The 12,684-nt window shown below is 47.7% G+C and overlaps 1 protein-coding gene across 9 annotated transcripts in view; it reads right to left on the reverse strand.

The window, feature by feature from the left end:
- The window catches only part of SLC4A5 (solute carrier family 4 member 5), a 109,640-nt gene that overhangs the window by 63,424 nt on the left and 33,532 nt on the right, over window positions 1–12,684 (reverse strand). For 8 of the 9 annotated variants that reach the window (XM_045054425.1, XM_045054426.1, XM_045054430.1 and 5 more), the window contains one exon: window positions 2,824–2,953. In XM_045054425.1, coding sequence (XP_044910360.1) covers window positions 2,824–2,953 — 130 coding nt within the window. Of the gene's footprint in view, window positions 1–2,823; window positions 2,954–7,353; window positions 8,134–12,684 lie in introns of those variants that run through there. The other variant, XM_019827444.3, reaches the window with a different exon arrangement.

Consider the following 12,684-nt stretch of genomic DNA (forward strand, 5'->3'; position numbering starts at 1 on the left):
TGAGGGGTTGTCAACCCCTGAAACACCATTTTCTCCTGTTACCCCAAGGAGCCCCAGAACCCACTGGGATTTGCAGATTCTTGGATTCTGGAAACTTCTAAGACCTCTGGCTTCCCGGAGTAGATCTCACAGCCTGTCAGCTGAGGGAAATGCTTCCCATTCTTTTGTGGGGGTGTGGCCTGGCCCTAAGCACCTCTACTGTTGCAGTTTGCCTGGAGGAGTCTCCAGCACAACTGTCCAGGCCAAGGTGGACTTGTTGGCCAATGGTCAAGCCTTTCCCCTGATCTTTTTACAAGCTTGCTGGTCAAACCTCCAACAGTGAGCTGGAAACCTGATGGGGTTAGCTGGAGAAAAGATTAAAGGAGGCAAGGTAGAGAAAGGGGAGGTAGGGAGGTCTGAGCTCCTCTTTTCCCCACTGTTTCCTGCCCCACATTGGCCCCCAAGCTACTTCTCTTTCACATCTGGAATTGGGTTAAGCCATTTGGACTTCTTTTAGTCATTACTGTCCTCTCATTATTGGTTTGAGGTCTATTCATGACCCTTCCAGGATCTCCTCAAATGCTATCCTCAGAAAGCCTAGCTTGTGGGGAAACCCACCAGCTTACAGATGGTAACTGTCAGATCAGATCCCTTTATATTTCAGGAGGAGCCTCCCTCTAGAAACATCATTCCTACAGTTTATCAGTTTCATTACAGAGTTCATAGTGTAGAAGGCTCTATGAATTCATTCTCAGAGAAACTAGAAGCACTATTATTGTCTATAGAGGCAGACAATTGGGTCTCTGAGGGCCCTGAGGATTTCTTAGCAAGGGCTCTGTGGGTGAGTGTGATAGGCCCTCATGGAAGGTCTGTCCTGGTAATTGTTGCCAGTGATCCTGGATGCAGACCTTGCCCAGTGGAAAGAAGGCACTCAGTCCTTACTGGGTCTCTGAGAAGACCCTTTGCAATGTTCCATCTCTTTACTTGCCCACCTTGGACAAGAAAGGGATGGGAAGCACTAGCTCCTCAGAGGCATTAAGCCACAGTAGCCCAGACTGAGCTCTGGTCATTTGAAATGTCCTATCCTTTCTTCTCAGCCCTGAATAGATGCTCTGGTCTCTGTGGCTATCTCCATTTATTTCCCATCCCAGTGGAATTGCCTCCAGACTTACGTCTTCCCATGGAAATACAAACAGAGTCCCTGGAAGTTGGAGGAAATGGAAGGAGGTAGCAGAGAAAATGAGGAAAGCATGACAAAGTACATAAGCCCTCAAGTTAGGGTCAGACAGGCCTGGGCTATAACCCAGACTCAGCTACCTGCATACTCTGACCCTTGTAAGCTATTTGCCCTTCTAAACCTCAGTATCCTCATCTATAAAATGGGGATAATAATAGTTCCCACCTCCTCAGGGTCATTGGGCAGCTTGAGGTAAATGAGCCCATAAATTATTTAGCATATAAAAGAGCTCACTGAATGGCTGATAAATAGAGGTTCAGGGGCTTCCAGACAGGGATTGGGGCCAGCCATGAGGCTAGGAATTCATTCCTTCCCTGAGGCCTGCAGGGATTTGTTAATCCACCCAATGGCATTTGTTCCAGGAGAGATTGGAAGGAGGAGGTTTAGGACGTCCAAACCTCCTCCTCCTCGCTCCATAGAGCAATTTACTTCCCAGGTGAGTGACTGCTGGTGGGTGAGGAAGGATCCCAGCCCATGGCTGGAGCAGCTGCCAGGATCTGGGTATCCTGGTGGCTCCCAGGCAGAACTAGTCCTAGGCACAGGTGGAAGTTAGTCCATGCATTCTCAACCAGGGCAATATCAGCTCCAAAGAGGTCTCGGGAGAGCAAAAAATTTTTTTAGGTATTACCATGGTTTGTGGCACTCCAAAGTTTAAGCCAACCTCACAGAATCATGTCCCTTAGTATTTAATTCCCCTCATTAGAATAAATTAAATCAAATTCCAATTTAATAAAGTTAATTTAAATTAAAATTTCTTAGGGGCGAGAGGCACAATAAAAAAAAAGGTTGAGAAACGTTGGTATGGTCCATTTTCTGGACTTTCTCAGCTTCCTTCCCAGGGTCCCTCCTCTCTCATTGGCCCTTTTTGCTGCCTCCTTCCTTTTCCTTGGACTCGTGGCATCGTTTGGTGTTGCTGACCAGTGCAGTGCATTTAGAAGCCCACTCTGTCCCAAGCACTGTGTATGGCCAGCACTATTCCTTACTCCAATCCTCTTTTGGCTGCATGACTTCACCACGTGGTTTCCCTCCAGCTTTCTGACTCTTCTCTTCCTTCTACTGCTCTATATACACAGTTTTTCTCCCCCCCCCCCCCCAATATGTGCCTCCAGAGCTCCACTCTGCCTGTCCCACCCCAAACTCTGCAGAGTCTCTCTTCTTCAGAGGCCCACTGGCCATCCCACCTGGATTTTCCATGGTATCTATTTTCCTTCCTCCAGGAAGCCCTCCCTGCCTACCCTACCCCCTTGGTGCTTTCCCTTCTCCTACAGCATTTAGTTTGAACCATTTGACAAGAAAGGATATATATCCTTGTATTATTCTCTCATGGTCTCATGGATGTCTGTTCTACTTTTCCACTTGGATTTTAACCTTTGAGAATAAAGACAAAGTGATAAGTATCTGTTTGCTCCTTAGTGTCCAGCCCAGTCCTGGACACTAGGGAAGGCAGAAGGGGAGGTCTTTAGGGACCAGGAAGTGCCCCAGCAGAACTTAAAGTGCGAGATACCACTAGTCAATTGTCCTTCCCACCAGGAGGGTCAGCTCAGCCTGGGCCCCAGGCAGACTGTAGTGGGAAGCTCCCTTCTCCCTTCCCTTGGACTCCACCTTACCTGGCTGACTCCTTCCACTCCATCTGGTCTCCGTCATGCTGCAGAGTGTCCATCTCTGTGAAGAGGGTAGGGTTGGGAGCCTCATCTTCCTCCCCCAGGATGTCCTGGAGCTGCTCAGCAGCTGGAGACCCTGCAAAAAGAGGGCAGCAGGGTCTGCTGAATGGCCTGGGGGAGGCAGAGGGCTGCAGGGCCAATTGAAATGGAGCGGGAGCCGGGTTCAAGAGAAAAGTATTTCCGAATTTAGTAAAACTAAGTCCAGTTTCTGGGCAAAGCTAGACTCATGCCTCTGCAGTTGGATGTGGGTGAAATATTCTTTGAGAAAAAAGGGATGAAGGATTTAATCTGCATTCAGACTCCAGGGTCTTGTAGCTGACAACAAAGAAGGATAGAAAATGGCCAAAGCTGGGAAGTAGCAAGGACAGGAAACAGAAAAGTGAGAAAAACTCTGACCCAACTTCAGCATAACAAACCCAGAAGGACTCCTTTTCTCATTGGGGCCAAGACCAGTCAACTCCCAGTGTTGGCCTTGAAGGGGCAGTCAGCTCTGCAAAAGGACGTGCTTGTACCAGTGTGCCACATGAGCCCACCTTCATGAGCAAAGTGACAACCTATTCCTGCACTCCTGGTCTGCCTTCCAACTGCCCACTGGATGTCACCTCCTAGGTGTCTCTCAGGCACCTCAAAAGTCAGCATTCTAACACTGAAAATGTACTCTGCCCCAAACATGTTCCCCCTTTTCCTGCCTCCCTTCCTTCTTTCCTTTCTCTCAATATTTCATGAAAGTCTACTATGTGCCAGGTATTGTTCCAGGTGTCGGAAAACAAAGCTGTGAAGAAGGCCCATACATCCTTGTTCTCTTGAATGTCTGCTCTAGTGGCAGAAACAATAAGTAAACAAATGCATAAATAATCATTTCAGGTAGTGATAAACGTCCTGGAAAAACAACAACAACAACAACAAAAGAACTACATTAGATGGATTAAGAAAGACCGCTCTGAAGAGCATGTGTTTGAGTTGTGACTTGGAAGATGAGAATGAATTACTTTTGCATCTCTGGAAAAAGAGTGCTCTGAGTGTTTCAAAGACCCTGACGTGAGAATGGGCTGGCCATTGTGTCTAGACCATGGTGAGCAAGAGAGAAAGAAGCATGACATGATGTCATTGCCTTGCATGTAGAAAGGCATAACTGTCCACCAACTGTATGGGCTAAACACTCTGGAGTCACCTACACCTTACCACTTTCTCTTACCTCTACCCTCATATATAAAGTTTTCGAAAATATGTCCCCCCTCACCAATCCCTTTGCCCCTGACCTGGTTCAGTCATTAATTGTCCCTTGGGCTTCATCAAGTCTTCCCCTTCCTCCAAGCCCCTCTGTTCCTTCAAATTATCATCCTTACAGGCCCTCACCTAATTTCTCCATGGTTTCCCCATGGTCAATAATTTCAACTACATTTTCATCATACTCCTCACTCTTACTCCTTGACTTCCCAGTAAAACCAGGCAGCCAGTACCCAATTCATTGGGTCAGTCTTCCTCTGTGCAGGAGTGTCATGGGGTGGTCAAGAATTCATTGGCCCAGTCTTCCTCTGTGCAGGAGTGTCATGGGGGGACAGGGAGAGGCAGTGTGGTACTGAGGTATAGTGGAGACAAGGTGCACAGTGAGCTTACAACCCAGCTAGACATGGGTATGAACCTCAGAGTTGCCACTTGCTCGTGAGTGAATTCAGTTTGAGTGAGCAGGGTTGTTGGGAGGAACAAGGAGATTCAGATAAGGAGAATAAGACACATGACATGGGGCCTAGAATGTAACAGGTGCTGATCCCCTTTACTACCAACCCCAGCACCCAGGCTCACGAGCCCCACCCAATGGTGAAAATGAAAGATTTTCGGGGTGCCTGGGTGGCACGGTTGGTTGAGCATCCAACCTCGGCTCAGGTCATGATCTCGTGGTTCGTAGGTTCAGGCTCCACATCAGGCTCTGTGCTGACAGCTTGGAGACTGGAGCCTGCTTTGGACTCTGTCTCTCTCTCAAAAATAAATAAACATTACAAAATTTTAAAAACAAACAAAAAAAAAAGAAAATGAAGTATTTCCACCCTCAGCAGGTCTCAGAAGTGTAGCCACCTCCCACTCATCCTTGTTAGCACCATGTCCCATGTCCCTTGATGCCATTCCTAACCTTTGCTCCTCTCTTCAAGCCTCTTGATCCATCTCCTATCCACTTCACCAAGGAAATAAAGGCCTCTAGATGTGAGATTCATCACCTTCTCCCTTCTAGTTCTGTACCCTTACCACTTTGTAGTCCATTTTTGAACAAAGGAGTCCTTCCTCCAACTTAATCTCTGGCTCCACTCATTCCCTTCTGCTGGATCATTATTTTATCAACAAGCCTTTGCTTACCTTGGTCTTCATCTCTCCACTCTTTCTCCTAGCCTATAAATAGTTCTTCCTACTCTATAACACTCTACCATGACCCTGCCTGCCTTCCCAGCTCTCCTGCTTGCCTTTCCCCCCAACTTCTTGAAGGAATGGTCAGCACTTACTGTCTCCACTTCCTCCTTACCCAATTACTTTCCAACCTGCTCCAACTGGTTCAATCCCACTACTCTAAAGGACATTGACTAAGGCAGAGACTTCAACCGGCAGCTCAAAGACGTGTTGTTTAGTTCAGCTCTCACAGAGTATAAAAGTTTTTGAAATTGTTGCTAACATAAAGAATTGTGGGATTTCATATAATAATCCACATTTCTGACTTTTCTTGAAAATTCAGATGCTCTGACGACTGTGCCTACATTCCTGCTTGGCAACAATTAACCAAAGCTGAATGATAGCTGCCTTCTTTAGGTGGGCATATGCATTTTTTAAAGTTCTTTTATCTGAGTATTGTTGACACACAATGTTATGGGCATATGCATTGTAGTTTGCCACAGTCCCCACTGCTCCCTACTCAACTCTGCTAATCTCATTTATGTTATGCACCTGAGTTTACAACTCTGCCCTCAGATCGCTCTTGTTATCTTATTCTCAACGAGTAAAGTAATAAAACCAATCAAACCAACAGGTCTGGCTTATCTCTCTGGGGCATCAGTGGTGCTGACTGCTCCCCCTGAACTGAAATGCTACTCTTAGCTCTTGTAACAACACTTTCTTGATATTTTTTTCCTACCTCTTCAAGGAATCCTTAATATCTTTCCCTGACCCCTCTTGCCTGTCTCACTTAAATCTTAGTCTTCCCCAAGATTTCTCATTAAACTTCTTCTCTCTTCTCCTTCTACGCTCTTCCTGGGCCATCTTGTGTTCTTTATGGTGTCACCCTGTAGATGAGGTCACCCATGTCTCCGGGCCCTGCCTGTATTGAACATTTCCAACTGTCAACTGGATTATTCCATGTGGGAGTTCTGCAGCCTCCTCAAGTCGACCTCAATATATTCAAAACAACTCTTTTATGCCTGCCATTCCCTGTTTTGAATAATAGCAACCCTAACTCTCCAGCCGTTCAGATAAGAAATACCGGACTCATTCTTGAAGCCTGTGTCTCACTGTTCATGTCCAATCAGACACTAACTTCTTTCCCTTGCTTCCTAAATATTTTTCAGCTGTCTCCCTTTTTTCCTACCCATTGCCACCATCTTGGCTCGGGTTCTCATTATTTCCCGTTCCTATTGCTGCAAAAGCCTCCTGCTGCCACTACTGCCTCTGGTTGCCTGATCCACCCTATTCCCTATGTGGCAGCCAAGTTTGCCTTTAAAACATTTCAAACATATTCACATGACACACTCCTGGGAGTCATGGTGCTCTTTGAGCAGCACCATAAAATATTTTGCATTTGAGTTAGAAATAATTTTACTTAGCAGAAATTATTAATTTATCTGTATATAGCTCAATCTGTCTCATTTAAATGAATTTTATTTCTGAATTTTTCTATTACTTTAAACATCTTTTCGTTGGGTTATGGATTGCTGACACTTGCCAGCAGACATCAAAGGTTAAAGTTTTATAGAAAACTAACAATTGAACAAATAACCTTATTTTTTCTTTACACTGGGAGAAGCCTATGACTGATTCTGAGAGGACACAGCAATCAGAGTTCTAGAACAACTCTTTTAAAATGTAGGTTTGATCAGGTTACTCTCCAGGTGAAAAACCTTCAATGGCTCTGTATTACCTAGAGCCTAGGGTCACTGACCTGGCCCAAAACATCCCTTGTGATCTGGCCCTTACCTGTCTTTTTAGGTTCTATCATGTTTCTCAGCCAGATGCCCTGGAACCCAGTTACCCTTGACCCCAGATACCCCAGCACCCCCCCCCCCCCTCCAATCCCAGATATCCTGGACCCTAACCACCACACACAGTTCTCTGACGAGGAGGGCACCTTACTCCTTGGATCCTTGTGCCTACTCTTCCCTAAGTTTGGAATCCCCTTCCCGTTAAAGGCCAGATAGGAAGACAAAGAGATGGAACAACCAATAGGGAGATGAGACAGGGCAGAGAGCAGGACGCCTGAACCAGCCCTGTCTGGGGCATTACCTGCTCCCTGGAAGAGCTGAGCACTGAGGTCTCCGGCTGTCGGCACGGCTTCTGGCCCCAGCCTGTCTCTGCTGCTGCCGCCCTGGCCACTGCCTCCAAACGTCCTCTTCCCCACCGGTCACAACAAACTCACTTTGTTTCCAGTTATGCACCAGGGGAGGTGTAGGGAGAGAAGAGGGAGAGAAACAGAGAGAGGGAAGGAATGCGTGAAAGACGGGTGGTAGAGAGAGAAGGCTATATGTGGGAGAGAAAAGAGATGTAGTGTGAGAGAAAGACTATATTGAGGGTGAATTAAAGATACAGTATGAGAGAAGTGTGTGTGTGAGAGAGAGAGGATATGTGTGAGAGAGAGAGAATGAGAGGGAAGAATGTGAGAGAGCAGTGTGAGGGGTGGGGCCCTCAAGTGCACTGGAGAGAGAGGGGCTCAGCAGCGCAGAGACTGGAACAGGCAGCTGGGTCTTCACGGTGGCAGGGGCAGGGTGGAACAGCTGCGGGTCTGTGAGAACACTGGCGGAACTGCCTCCGTCCCGCCTCCCCCATGAGGGCTCCAGGAGAGCCCCAGCACCTCTCCTCAGGCCCCTTTATAAAGGCAGAGGTAGGATTTGCCCTCAGACTCCCCGGGGCCTCCTTAAGAGCCTTGGCTGCAGGTGAGCGGCTGGAGAGTGGCTGCCAAGACAGAGTTCTCTCAGCTGCGCAGTGGTTCCCCCCACCACACCTGGAGGTGGGATGGTTAGGGAGGGTTGTTGTGGGGTCTCAGGTTTCAAAGCAACCATGCTTGGTCAGTAATGTTCCACACAGCTGTTTTTTCTCTGTCCCCAACTTTTTTTTGCTATTATTTTTTTTAAGTTTATTTATTTTCAGAGAGAGAGAGAGAGAGAGAGAGAGAGAGAGAGGGTGAGGATGAGCTCACATGAGCAGGGGAGGGGCAGAGAGAGAGAGAGGAAGAGAGAGAGAGTGAATCCCAAGCAGGCTCTGAGCTGTCAGTGCAGAGTGCGATGTGGGGCTCAATCCCAAGAACTGTGAGATCATGACCTGATACAAAATCAAGAGTCAGATGCTTAACTGACTGAGCCACCCAGGAGCCCCCTCTGTCCCCAACTGTTAACCCAGACTCCTGATCCTCTAGCTCTTTATCTACTTCTAGGACAAAGTGCTAAATACCATCACTAAGTGGATGTTTCCTGGGAGCCCATGGACAGGGGGAACTGGTTACTTGAGGCTGTGGGGAGAACCCCACTGGGGAATTATTTTGCTCTGCTGAGAAACTCCTAATCTCCTGGGTTCGGTTCAACAAGTTCTTACTGAGTACTTAGAATGTGCCAAGGTTGATTAGAGGTCACTGGGCGGCTACTGCTCCAAGGGGTGCTGAGCCTTGGATTCTCTAAGTCTCAGGGTTAGGAGGGAGCTTAGCTGTTGTCGAAGAATCTAAGCCCTTCACTTCACAGATGAGAAATTTGAGACCCAGTTTATACCACAGAAAGGCCCCATCAGGCCCCAAATTAGGGGAACCTGGAGGAGAGTCAAGTCCACTGACATCCTCCACCCTACACTGCCCACCCGCACATGGTTGGCCCCACTCACATTTTCATCCTTGGGGCTCAATGATCGAGGGTGCCCACTTTAAAGCTGAGGAAACAGGGGTGCCTAGGTGGCTCAGTCGGTTAAGCATCCGACTTTGGCTCAGGTCATGATCTCACGGTTTGTGATTTCAAGCCCCGCATCGGGCTCTGTGCTGACAGCTCAGAGCCTGGAGCCTCCTTCGGGTTCTGTGTCTCCCTCTTTCTCTGCCCCTCCCCTACTCTTGCTGTCTCTGTCTCTGTCTCTCTCTCTCTCATAAATAAATAAAAAAACTTAAAAAAAATAAAGCTGAGGAAACAGCAGCAGAAGGTCAGGGTGTCTGTTTAGGTACTGGGCTCCAAGCAAACACCACCATCCAGAAGTTTCTGCAATGCTGGGCTTCTCAGCAGGACAGGACAGTGAGTAGATGGGCCCCTCCCCAGGGTCCCAGGCTCTACAGCTCACAAGCCACTGTGGCTGAAGTTGGCCCATCTCCTCTTGAGCACCACTAGGTAGCTACTCCATGCCACACTGGGTCAGGGGCTGTGGGTGACCCCAAAGCACCCAAAGAGAGATTGTCAAGGATGCCAGAAGATTCTCTTTATCCATGTGGTGCTTTAAGAGCCCAGACCTGGGTTTAACACCTGACTCTGCTGATTACTAGCAGTAGGATTTTGGCAAAGCATTTAAGTTCTCTGAGCCTTAGTTTCCCCATCTATTAAGTGGGAATAATCAAGCCTACCTCACTAGATTGTGATAGCCATTCAGGAAGATAATAAGTGTGATGTGGTTGGCACAGTGCTTGGTATACACCAGTCACCCAATAAATGATATTGCTATTGTTGTTGTTGCCAGCAGGTCTGACACATTTCTCCCTTGTTACCAGTCATCAGCCTGGCCCTTTTAAACATTCCAAGGGCTCAATCCTTTTCAGCCTCTAAATGCTCATGCTGCTCCCATGCTGCCTCCCTGCCCTCCACCCCGAGGGCCTTCCACTCTCTCTGCCCCTCCCTCCTGCCCACAGAAGGTTTAGCCCACCACACGCTGGGCTCCTGGATCAGGGTGGCTCTAATGCACTGTGGGCCCCACGTGCGTGCAGCACATCAGAAGTTAATCCACATAATGAGAAATGCCACAGGTAATAGCCCCTGTGGTTGATAGCACACAGGGAGAGTCACATAGCGACGGCCCACGATATGACTCCCCCAGCAGTTGCTGGGAGAAACATAACCCAGCAGGACCAAGCTTCAGGAAGCACACTAAAAGAAGCAAGCAGAATTGTGCTTTTACTGGGTGGGGACTGTCCAGTTATTGGATGAGTAAAGCACAAAATGATCTAGTATACTACAAACAAGCCAGTCTTCAACAACTAGTAAAGACCCGGAAGGCAATTAGGCAGTCAGGAAGTCAGGATGAGGATTTGATCCTGGGGCTGGGGCCCTGGATGAGCCCTTTCAGAGGTTCTCTCCCTCTGTCTTGAGTTCCACATGAATCTCTAGATGCCCAACTTTGCAAGATCGGAGTCTACCTTGCTTGCATCATGCTGCTGGTCCCCAGTACAGGGTTCACACAGCATGGGCACTCAATAAATATTTGCTGGGTGAATGAATTCACTAATTAGCACTCATGAGCGTATCATCTGGGATTAGGCTTGGCAAGAAAGGAGCCAAGGACAAGGAAATGCTGTTAGGGGTGGAGCTGGGTGGAGACTTTGGGTAGCTCAAGGCAACTGAATATTGGGGACTGGGAGACTGATCTAGGGTTATAAAGTCATTCCTGCAATTGTGTGAGGTGGGTCTTGAGAGGTGATGTAAAAGCCCCCCAATCCTAACTTCATAGACAGCAAAATTCTTTTTCTAGGAAGCTGTCCTAAAACTCCAAATGTGTTCTCTAAGAAGAGGAAGCGAATCTGCCCCCTTTAGTGTTTATAGGGATTCCTCTTATCATGGTAGTGTTAGGGATGTCAGCCCAGTCCATACCCAAAAGGATGTCCTCTGGCAGCTGTGTTTATGGAATGTATGACCTGTGCCCCTTGGCTACAGTTAATCATTGGACATCTGAGCCAAGCCTGGAAATTTTGAATTGGGTCTCCAAGATAGCTGGGGCCTTTCCTGATGGTCTCTGGAAAAGAGAGCACGTAAACTAAGATAAAAGGGCACAGAGATGCAGAAAGGGCGACAGAGAGAAGGGAATGGAGCAGACCCACAGGAGAAGCAGGGGCAGGGGCCATCAGTCCCAGAGAGGGGACTGAGAGGTGCTATGTCTACCCATTGAGCCTGGCTGTTTATTCTGCTTTGGGACTGTGAAAAACTTCTTTGGTTTTGTAATAAGACGTGTGCGTACACACACACACACACACACACACACACACACACACACTGCCTCCTTGCCCAAGCCAGCTCAAGTAGATTTCTAATACATATGATCAAATTACCTTCTTAACCATGAGTGCCCCTTATAGGGGATTCTAGGGTTGGATATTTTCTTCTTTGTACCTTCTTAAAAACTCCAAGTGTAAGAGTTATAAAGAATGTTGGGTCACTGTAGTAAGAATAGTTAGAATAAGAAAGAACAGGAATCAGTAAAAGAGGGGAGTAAAGCAATGGCAGAGCAGGCCAAAGGCAAGAAAAGAAGGAAGGCCAAGGAAAAGAAACCTTGGCCCTGGCCCTGGCCCTGGCCCTGGCCAAGTGAAGAGCTGTGTCAGAGGACTGGCAGAGCCTGGCCAGGGCACTGCTGGCTCCCCTACATGCTAGTGGGTGGAATCAAGGCTTGGCAGATCTTGGTGTGTTGGGCAAGGGGGAGATTCAACCAAATCCAAATAAGAGATCCCTCCGCCTTCCCCAGGAAGGGCGTCATCCTCAATATGCTGCAGAGAAAAGAGAGCAATGACACTTATCTCACTGGAGCCCCAGAGGAAGAGATTCTGACATTTAAGGGGAGCCAAAATAGTAAAGGGCAATTGATTGTACCATATCCATGATTTATAATGTAAGGTATATGAAATGTCCCCAGTAGTCTTCAGTTAGCATATGGCTTTTATTGTTTTGTTTTGGTGACTATAAATGCAGTAAAGTGAGGAAACTGTTATTTAAAATCAAATTAGACAGTTACTGCTTCTCCTGTCTAAGCCAACAGGGGTGTGGGGGCCTGATTCACACACACAGTCTTGACATGGCCTGCAGAGGACCCTGGGTGGGAGTAGGGGGAGAAGGAAATGTCAAAGCCTCCTTCAGGTTTTCAAGGATGTTGAAGGGCTAGACTTAGAGGAGATGGTCTTTGTGTTTAGTTCAACCCATTATGTGGCCTCGGCTGTACAAAAATGGGCCCTGAGCCAAGGAGGGGCAGGAAGAAAAATTGACGTAACTAAAAAGGAGGGGACTGAGCATGTATGTGAGGACGGGGCTCAACACTGAAAGCAAGAACATATGAGGGGACTCAGGAGGGGACAAGGGTGGGCAGGAGCCCCCAAAATATGTGATAGGAGGCTGGAACTGCACAGAAAAATGTGCACTGGAAAACTTCCAGTCACCAGAGGAACACAGATATCTAGTATGTATCTCTGCAATGTTAAACTTGGTTCTGAACCTTCAGCAAAGCCTTCTACTCACATATATGCCATGCATAACCAATTTGGGGAAAACCAAAGAAGGTCTGAACTCCATGCCTGAGAAGGCCTAGAGGTGAAGGCAGAGAACAGGTATAGGCAGTGAAACATAGTGAGATGAGCCCACTATGGACGGACTTGGAGCCAGACAGTGAGACTGGCAGCGCCTG

This window comes from Felis catus, chromosome A3 (assembly GCF_018350175.1).
Source record: "Felis catus isolate Fca126 chromosome A3, F.catus_Fca126_mat1.0, whole genome shotgun sequence".
NCBI lineage: Eukaryota > Metazoa > Chordata > Mammalia > Carnivora > Felidae > Felis > Felis catus.